General features: G+C 41.5%; 1 protein-coding gene across 8 annotated transcripts in view; it reads right to left on the reverse strand.

Annotated features, from left to right (window-relative positions):
• Positions 1-10,637, reverse strand: part of PPP6R3 (protein phosphatase 6 regulatory subunit 3) — an 82,267-nt gene that overhangs the window by 59,326 nt on the left and 12,304 nt on the right. For all 8 annotated transcript variants that reach the window (XM_015569011.1, XM_006771489.2, XM_006771487.2 and 5 more), the window contains exon 2: positions 4,149-4,381. In XM_015569011.1, coding sequence (XP_015424497.1) covers positions 4,149-4,375 — 227 coding nt within the window. In that variant the 5' untranslated portion in view covers positions 4,376-4,381. The remainder of the gene's footprint in view (positions 1-4,148; positions 4,382-10,637) is intronic.

The raw sequence follows: 10,637 nt of genomic DNA on the forward strand, positions 1-10,637 counted from the left end.
GCCCTCAAGCTAGCTTGTCTTTGAGCACCAAAGGGCTCTCTCTCTCTCTCTCTCTGAAAAACAGGCAGTAGATCCATTTCATGCACTCAGTTCTCTGACCACAATTTCTCATGCTTTCAGTAGCATTGGAGGTGCAAGGCCTGTGTAGACTGTACTCTCCCCAACCCCCAGTTTACTTCTCTGTTCTTTATTCCTCCCTGTCAAACAGCCAAGATCCAGAACCATCTAGTCATCAGGAATGGGAGACTCAAATGCTGACCAGGACAGGGAAGTGACAGGACAGAAGCAGCTGTATGACAAAAGAGAGAGGTGAGGACTGGGGGCTGGAATACGCAAGCAAGTGGCTGCCTGTTTTGAGGCCCCTGGCTGGAGAGGTCACTGGCATCAGACCAGAAAGCTGCAGCACCTGAGGGGGTCTGGCATGAGGTCAGAAGACTGAGCAATGGGAAAATGTCCCCAAATGAACCTTTGCAGGGAGAAAAAAACCAAAAAACTGCAAAGACAATGGAACTGGCAGGTGTGTGGGCACAAAAATCACATTATCAAACAGCCTCTTCTGGAGGCTTGTGGCTCAATCAAATTAAAGCCTTCCTCACTTTAAGAAACATGTTGGCATATAGATGCCATAACATGAAGTCCCCATTATGCTGGGGGAGTGGGGGCAGGATTATCCAGTGATTACAGGTGTGATTTCTAGAGTCACATCACCGAGGTTAGGAATCTGTCTCCACCACTTATAATCTATATCATGGGCAAGATACTTAGCTTCTCTGGGCCTCAGTTTCCAAGTCTGTAATATTAAGACAATGGTCCTTACGCCACTGAGGAGAATAATACATACAAAATACTGAGAAGAAAGGCTTAGAGTAAATGAGTGTTAGCTGTTCTTATTCTTTCTTATTTTCTACTTTACAGAAGTGCTGAAATGCTGCTATAGGGCTTGGGGAGCACACTGCCTCAACTGCCGCAATTTGAAAGTTGCTGGCAAATAAAGGATTGGTAAAAGGCAGTAGACCTCAACCCCAGTTGCAAACCAAATGTGTAGGGTACACTCTCTGAATTCTGACACAGAGGTCATCTTTTTAATTTTGCATCCATTTTCCCACAGCTAACTTGAAAGTGTGACCTAGCTTAGGCACTACAGACAAGGCTCAAAGTTCTGGTTCTGGACAGGCTAGGGCTACACTCTCCCTCCCTCAACATTAAAGAAGTTTCAAAAACACCCGAAGTGGTTGAGCAATGACTCATGAACCAGGAGGTCACAGTTCAATTCCCGGTTCGGGACACATGCTGGGGTTTGGGGCTCTGTCCCTAGTAGGGGGCGTGCCGGAAGCTGACGAGAAATGATTCTCTCTGATCACTGATGTTTCTCTCTCTCTCTCCCTCACCCTCTCTCAGAAATCAATAAAAACAAACAAAACAATAAACCTTCTACCTCATTCCTGGGCAAGGCCTCTGGCTCCTACCCCACACATACTCTGACTTCGATTCCTTCCTTGGCACTGAGAACACAAAAGCAATCAGAAGAGAAACTGGTTGACTGTACCCTGACCTGGGAGCCAGCCTTGCTCCTAAAGCTGCTGGGAACTTGTCCTCTTGATCCCATCCCCACCCACCCACTCAAGCACAGCACACCACTCAATCTCCAATCCTCCTCAATCTACACTACACCGTCATTTCCCTCTGAACCGCACCATTCTCACAAGCATATAAACAGGCCATTATTTCTCCCATCTAGGGTAAGAGCCAACGCCACCCACTCCTGACCCACATCTGCCTATAGCTCCCACTTTCTCCCTCTGCTTCCCTTCTAGGAAACTACATGAAAGAGCTGTCTCAGGCTTGTCTCCAATTCTTCCTCAAAGGCATCCAGGGCCCATGATGCAAACACCAACAGTCACCTGGCCAGTAGGCAGCAGCCCTGTCCCACTGTCCCGTCCCTTCTTCCCACAGCCCGTCTTCCCTCAGCTCTCAGGGTAGCAGCCCCTTCTGGTCTTCCTCTTGCCTCTGAAGTCCGCAGTCCCTCTGTGGGAACTTTGACCCTACCAACAGCATTTTAGTTTTTGGATTTATACTTCTACTAAGGGCCTATTTTAAAAGTTCTGTTAATTCAAATTTATGCTAAATTATTTAAAATGAGGTATCTGTCATTAGAATTAAAAAGGTTAGTATAAAATGACAATCCTTTAATACATTGTATATGATCACCGAACTAAGTTAGAACAGTGATGAGTTTATAACTAATATATAGTTATAAACTTCACAAAATACAGCAATCACTCCATCATCCAGAAACTACAAAACACCGGTCTCAATGTCCTTAGATGACTATTGTCAACCCTAACTCTGAAAAGCTTTCAGATCCCACTGGAAAATCTCCTCTATACTAATCCTGTTGTCTGAGTCATCCAGCTGTATGTAACATACACAGCTGATGGCACTGCCTAGGCCAGAAGCATAGCAGAGAACAGCTCTGCCCAGGTTATGCTCTCTTGAAATGGTGCCATCCAGAAGGCTGTGTCCAGGGAAGGCACACCTCCTTTTGCAACTTCAAATGTAGTACAAAAAAACCCCACCAGAAAAACGTAAACAAATAAAAAACCCCACCAAAATGCTGGCATGGCATAACAAAAGCCACACTACTTTTTGGTAAAATAAGCACTTTCCATAGGCGTGCCTACACTTCCCCAGTTAAAGAGGTATTAGCTTCATTCAGTACAGGAAGAATCAGAATCCAGAAGGGCAAGTCCCCTGCTCAAGTTCTCAGAGCTTGTTAAGAGGGGAGGGCCACACCTCTCCTAAGAGGATCTGATACAAAGCCCACACCATAGCGTCTCCTACCAGCAGAAGCCCCAAACAAGCAGCACCCCACATGTGGCAGGACTTCCAAAGTATCACAGTGTCTATCTCTTGAGGGATGGGAATACACTAGTATTTCTGACACCAAATTTCTTTCCTTTTCTTTTTTCAGACACTGACCTCTGAGTGGAGGCTGTCACTGAATGCTAGTTGTCAATCTTCATGGCTGACAGAGAACATGACTAAAGACATTAATAATTATTATTTCCCTGACAGCAAAACTCTCACCACAAATGAAAAGATATCTAAAAAGAAAGGACAAAAGAGAACCAACTAAAAAATATAATTCTTCCGCCCTGGCCAGGTGGCTCCGTTGGCTAGAGTTTGCCTCATACACCGAAAGGTTGCAGGTTCGATTCCTGGTCAGGGCACACATCTAGGTTTCTGGTTCAATGCCTGGTCAGGGTGTGTACAGGAGACAACCGATTGATGTTTCTCTCTCACACTGATGTTCCTCTCTTGCTCTCTCTAAATATATATATTCCCCACCCCTTGGGGTGGAGGATAAAAATAAACCACCGTAATTCTTCCTAGTCCATGAAGTTTATTTAGCACATAATCAATAAATTTTCGTTCCTGAATTTGTACTATTTTCCTGGGGAAAGGTGGGAGGCGAGCCAAATATTTCAATGGTTAGAGATGGAAAAATAACTAACTGAAACCCCAATACTTCAAATACATATGGAATATTCAGAGTTTCCAGGGGTCCGAATACAAAGTTTCATCGAGATAGTGATAAAGGGTCCCACTGTACTAACATTCTCCTTGTAAGCAGGTGAAACTAGTGAGTAGGTAAGTCCACTGTAATTATTCAAGGTGTTACATGCTTAAATTTAGTGACACTAATATTCACCAAGACACGCACCCTTACTTTTAGGTAACAAAAGATCTGAATTTATTTTATCAGCAAGGTTCTTCAGAACCTGAGCTCCAGCTTAGATTCATTGTGTGATCTTGGATGATCACATAACCTCTATCTTCCTATTTTCAAAGAAGAGAAAATACTTACTTAGATGGCCTTACTATTTTAAGAAACTTCATCACTACTTATAGAACACGTTGCCCTTCTGAGTGAAATATAGAGCACTTGTTTTTAAAATCCCATCATTTCACTGGATTTAGTTCTAGAACAGATTAGGTGCTCTGCTGATCCTGTCACTCCTGACCATCTAAACTGTAAATGGTCTGCAGCAGCTGTAGGACATCGCTGGACAACGAGAATGAATATTCTACCCCCCTACCCTCCCTTCACTTCAGTCCCACCCTAAAGAGAATATTGAATTTCTTACTTGTATCTGATCTTTTCATCCATGTCTTGAGGTGGTTCTTCTATAATGAACGAGACTAAATCTTCGAGACATTCTGCTTTTAACAGAAACTCTATAAGTTTGCGGTTCTGAGCTTTACATTCCTGTAAAACATCTTCCTCATCCATTAACTCCTTCAGTGTTACATCTTCTCTTTCTAGAAGTGTGTCTATGTGGGATGATGAGTGAAGATCAAATTTCCAAAACATGCTGGTCTAGACAAAATGCAGAGAGTATTTCAAATAAAATTTCAATTTCACATTAATTTTTCCTTTCAGTTCAGTTTTAGTCTAAAATGTTATAATAAAGTTTCACATTGGACCTATAAAATATTTCCTAAATAAGGATTTTTTCCTTCTCAGAAAAGTTTTTGATAACAAAAATCTGATTTGCAGTGCTGAAACAATGCTAAATCCTGGGATTTTTAACCTGCAGAATCATCCTATCCACACTTTAAGAATTACTACTGGAAAAGGAAGTAAACCCTTTCTTAAGGGTGAAGAACACATTCTTACACAGAACAAATATCTTCGGCAACAATGACAAGTACTGAGACCTAAGTATCTACTACTCTTCAGAATACTAAAGAATTAAATACATCAATAACCACCACCAACCAGCACTGTTAACCATTTAACAGCACTTTCCCAGCTGAGAAACTTTGGGTCATAAAATGGCAAAATCTTTGCAATTATTAATAAAGAAACTAAAAACCTGGAACCTAATTCTTGAGGAACAAGAGAAAACAATTCTCAGTTACTAGGAAAAACACTTGACAAACTTAAAACAATGACTCCACAATGCCACGTCTACACTGTTCCTGCCTCTTCTCCGCCCCGCTCCTCAAAACGAGACATATGTACTCCTATCTGTAATACTTTAAATAAAATAAAATTAAAAAAAAACAAACTTTGTTTTCTTTTGAGTTACAGAGTTAAAGAGGTCCTTATTAGTTACAACCGAAACACAGAGTCCACTACATATTCTAAAGCTGCCATAATTAGACAATCTCAAAGGCCAATTTTGACCAAAAGATGACAAAAGTTTTGATTAGGGATAAGACCATTCAAAAGTCATTCCTATCTGTCAAAGGTGCTCACTGCAGAATTCCTGAACTAGGGTTTGGTAAGATACATACTATAAAGTAACCTGCATTTCCATTTACCAACAAATAGAAAACTTAACTTAAAAAATTTATTTACAATAGAAAAAACCCCCACCTATAACGTACCTAAAGAATAAATCTAACAAAAGATGTGCAAGGCTTATAAGAGAAACCATAAAACTTTTAAAAAGACAACTACCTATAAACCAAAAATATTTTCTCTTCTACCTGTGTAGCATGAAGGCTAGAAGATTAGAACACTGAGATCCTTTTTTGTCCTTTTATTCCATGCTTTCAAATAACCACTTTTTAAAGATTCCATAAAAATAGTAAAGACAATTCACAAACTGAAGAGATTATTTGTCACACAGATAATAAGAGTATTAAACAGAATGTTAATTCCTACAATAAGAAAAATCAAACTCAATAAAATAAAATAATAAAATAAAGTAAAATAAAATACACAAACAGGCATTTCACAAAAATGGAAATCCAAGAAGCCAAAAGATACTTCACTAGTAACCATAGAGAAGAACATTAAAACCATGCAAAAACAAATTAACAAAATGGGTAACGTTTTTAAATACTTTCCTCTAAAGATATACAAAAGGCCAATAATCACATGAAAAGATGCTCAATAGCATTATCATTAGGGGAAGGCAAATCAAAACCACATGAGTTACCACAGGTCACACTCATAAAATGGCTACAATTTTTTTTTAATGGAAAACAGTAAATGTTAGCAAGAACATGGAGAAACTGGAACCTTGATGTAGTGCTGATATGATATAGCCACTTTGTAAATCAGCTAGGTAGTTCTTCAAAATCCAAACATAGTAACCACATTACCCAATATTTCCACTCCTAAGTATACAAGAGAAATAAACATATGTTCACCCCAAAACTTGTACACAAATGCTCATGCTCATAGTAGTAGTATTAATAACATTAAAAAAGTGGAAACAACCCAAATGTTTATCAACTAATGAATGGATAAATAACATGCGATATAGCCATACAATGGAGTATCATTCAGCAATGACAAGCAAATAAGTACTGATAATGACACACACTACAACATGGATGAATCTTGAAAACATTTTGCTAAGTGAAAGGAGCCAAAGACCACATATTGTATGATTCCATTTATATATGTAGTATGATTCCATTCATTCAAAATGTCTAGAATAGGCAAATCTATAGAAAGAGAAAGTTTATTAATAGTTGTCTAAGGATTAGACAGAAATGAAGAAAACTACTATTGGGTACAAGGTTTCTTTTTGGGTGATGAAAATGTTCTAAAATTAGATTGTGATGAAGATTACACATCTGTGAACACTGTATACTAAAACCCACTAAATTTTTAGTACATGGGTGAACTCTATGGTATGTGAATTATATCAATAAAGCTGGTATTTTTTAAAAAATGACACGTAAGTTCACACCCAACAAAATAGCAAATAAAGAAAGTCTGACAACACCAAGGGTTAGCAAGGACGTAGAACAACAGTGCTGGTAGGAAGGTAAACTGGACAACCATTTTGGAAAACCATTTGCACCAGCTACTGAAGTTGAAGATGTACAGTTCTCACTACCCTTCAAGTTTTATACCCTAAAGAAATGTTTTGCACTTGTTCATAATATTGTTTCTTTGCTGGGAACAATCCTACCTTCCAATGATAGGGCAAAATAAAATGAGATGTATTCACTCTAAAACAGGACACAGAAGTGAACAGGAATGAACCACAGCTACATGCATCACTGTTGACAACCCTCACTACCGATATGCCCTCACTTCCTCCCTTCCCAGATTTGACTCATGCCCCACCAGCAGACTCACTTCCGTGACCTGTTCTGGCACTGCCCCTTTTGCTGGGAAACGAGGCGGGGGCAAGAACTCCAGCACAACCCCGCACTGTCTACTCTGCCTCTGCTAAACAGAACACCATTGCTGTTTCCGTCAGATCACTCCCCTCAGCTAATCCATTCCATGTTGCTAATCCACTCACATTCTTATCATACTTAACCGCAGACTATGCCATACCCTCTCCTCTCTCCCCACATCTCACTTGCCCAGTGATGGCGAACCTTTTGAGCTCGGCGTGTCAGCATTTTGAAAAACCCTAACTTAACTCTGGTGCTGTGCCACATATAGAAATTTTTTGATATCTGCAACCATAGAAAAACAAATATGTATATTTTTTATATTTATTTATATATTTAAATGCCATTTAACAAAGAAAAATCAACCAAAAAAATGAGTTCGCGTGTCACCTCTGCAACGCGTGTCACAGGTTCGCCATCACTGCCCTAGCCTGACTCCATGCACAAATAGGCAGATGCCGCCATCGGTTCCACCCATCACTCCTGCACTTCTTTTTCAATTCTACACCTTCCCCATTCCCTATACCCAAGACACTCTGCCAGGGCTCTGTGGTTAGACTCCTTTTATCTGAAGAGTCCCTTCTTTCCTTGAACTGGTTTGAGATTCACCACCTTAACTTTGCCCCTGGGAACTCTTATCTCTGCCCTCCATCTTCAGACAGAAAGCTCTGGGTGAGTAACTGACATCATATAGTTTTTACAATATTATTGACTATATTCCCTATGTTGTACTTTACATCCCATAACTATCCTGTAACAACCAATTTGTATCTCTTAATCCCTTCACCTTTTCCAGCCATCCCCTCAACCCCGACCCCATCAAAATGTTCTCTGTATCTATGAGTCTACATCTGTTCTGCTTGTTTTTAGATTCCACATAGAAGTAAAATTATATGGCATCATGAACCCTCCCTTCCCAGGTTTTTCCTGCACCACCCTCTAGAAACTGCTCCTATCAAGGTCATCAATGTTCCGTGCTGCCTAAGCCTGCAAACAAGCCTTGACCCTCCTTCGACTCGACCTGACAGCAATAGCCTTGAGCACAGGTCTCACTGCCTCCTCCCTGACAATATTCTCCTTGGCTTCATAGATGCACTGCTTACATGGGCTCACAGGTTCACCTCTACCACAAGCACTGCTTCCCTTGCTGATTCAGCCCTCATCCCTCAGTGCTTTCACTCAATCTCAGGACTTACAGGTGTCTCATTTTTCTATCTTCAGCCCCAATCTTTCCCCTCAACTTCAAAAGTTTTAATCCTACATGTCTTGAGCGGGCTCTAAAAGTTTTAAACTTAACACATCCCCATCCCAACTCATCTTTCTTCCACAACCTGTGCCTCCCTCAGTCTTCCCTTTCTTCATAAATGGCAACTCCCACAGCGGCAAAAATCCCCAGTATCATTATCCTTCACTCCCTCTCAGAAAATCACATTGTCATTACTTTCAAGATGCACCCAGAATCCAACTGCTTGCTTCTCACTGTTTCCTGTCAGTCCAGCTGCCATTATTTTGCAGCAGCACAAGACAGCTATTCTTTTAAAAATATGTATTTTTTTATTGATTTCAGAGAGGAAGGGCCTTTAGAGGGAGAGAGAGATAGCAACATCAATGATGAGAGAGAATCACTGAGGGGCTGCCTCCTGCACACCCCACACTGGTGATCAAGCCTGCAACCCAGGCATATGCCGACTGGGAACCGAACCATGACCTCCTGGTTCACAGGCCAATGCTCAACCACTGGGCCACACTGGCTGGGCAAGACAGCTATTCTTAACACCGCTTTAGGGGGACCTTTTAAAAATACAAATCAGATCACACAGCTGCTCAAAACACCACTATTTCCCATCCCATTCAGAGAAAAAGACAAAATACTAGTGAAAGCCTGTGTGATGGGCTCCCACTCCATCATAATCCCCTCTGACCTTATCTGCCACCACTCTCCCTTGGGCTGGCCTCTTCCTGCCGCACCTCCCTCTGGCCCTCTGAGTACCTCAGGCACACTAGGCTCTCCTCCCACCCCACCCACACCCATAGCCACGAGGCTCTCTCTCTGACCCCCTGTTAAAAGTTTCCCTTTCTCAGGGAGGCCCACTCTGATCACCGTATTTCAACCTGCAAACAGCCCTCACTCACCCACCTACCCACTCCCCTGATGATCACATGATTGTTACATCTAACTTTTCTGTGAATTATTTTTTCTTTTATTTTTAAATTGATTTCAGAGAGAAAGGGAGAATAGAACTCTCTACTTTTTGATGTATGGGACTATGATTCAACTGAACCACATCCCACTGGCCAGGGCTGTGAAGTGTCTTTCCCCATTAAAATGTAAACTCTGTGAAGACAGATACTTTTTTCTGCTTTCCTCACTGCTAATATACCCAGCATGAGAACATGAGTCTTAATGCCTAAGACATGGTAAGTACACATCCTATATAATAAAAGGGTAATATGCAAATCGACAAATGGCAGAAGGACCAGTCACTATGATGCACACTGACCACGAGGGGCAGGCGCTCAATGAAGGAGCTGCCCCCTATGGGTCAGTGCACTTCCACAGGGGGAGTGCTGCTCAGCCAGAACCCCAGAAGCCAGGCTCACAGCTGACAAACGCAGCAGGAGCCTCTCCTGCCTCCGCTGCAGCGCTAAGGATGGCAGTGCTAAGGATGGCAGTACTAAGGATGGCAGTGCTAAGGATGTCCAACTGAGGGCTCCCGGGCTATTAGAGGGCTCAGGCCGGGCTGAAGGACCCCCTCCCCTCCCCAGTGCACGAATGTTGTGCACCTGGCCTCTAGTATTTGAATAAATGAACCTCAAAAACAATAAAGGGGTACAATTCATTAAAGACATACAAAAATTAAGTTACATAAGGATACATTCACAGATGGCAACACCTTAAAGTAAAGCATGAAAATGACACATGCAGGGGAGTGCTTGGCTTGGGGAGGTCAGAAGAGGGAAGAAATGGTCTGGTACAGACTTACAGGGAGCCAAAGATGTGGCAACATCGTATTTCTTAAGCTGGTTAGTGGGTACACAATTATTATTTTAGCATTTAATATCTGTACACATGCTAATATTATTCTTTGAACATATGGTTTTATTAAAAATTAAAATAAAAAGATTAGCACAGGACTGGCCAAATCCAGCCCACCACCTGCTTTTGTAAATAAAACTATTGGAAGACAGCCACCTTCATTTGTTTACATGTTGTCTATGGCTGCTTTCACACAACTGTGGGGTTGAGTAGTTATATAAACAATATAGCCCCCAGAGCCTTCAAATTTTACTAACTGGCCCTTTACAGAAGAATTGTCTGGTAATAATGTGAAATTTGTAAAGAAGTTAAGTACAAAATTTAAAAAACCAATCATTGCCGAAACTGGTTTGGCTCAGTGGATAGAGCGTCGGCCTGCGGACTGAAAGGTCCCAGGGTCGATTCCGGGCAAGGGCATGTACCTGGGTTGCGGGCACATTCCCCG

Source organism: Myotis davidii, unplaced genomic scaffold (assembly GCF_000327345.1).
Source record: "Myotis davidii unplaced genomic scaffold, ASM32734v1 scaffold425, whole genome shotgun sequence".
Taxonomy (NCBI): Eukaryota; Metazoa; Chordata; class Mammalia; order Chiroptera; family Vespertilionidae; genus Myotis; species Myotis davidii.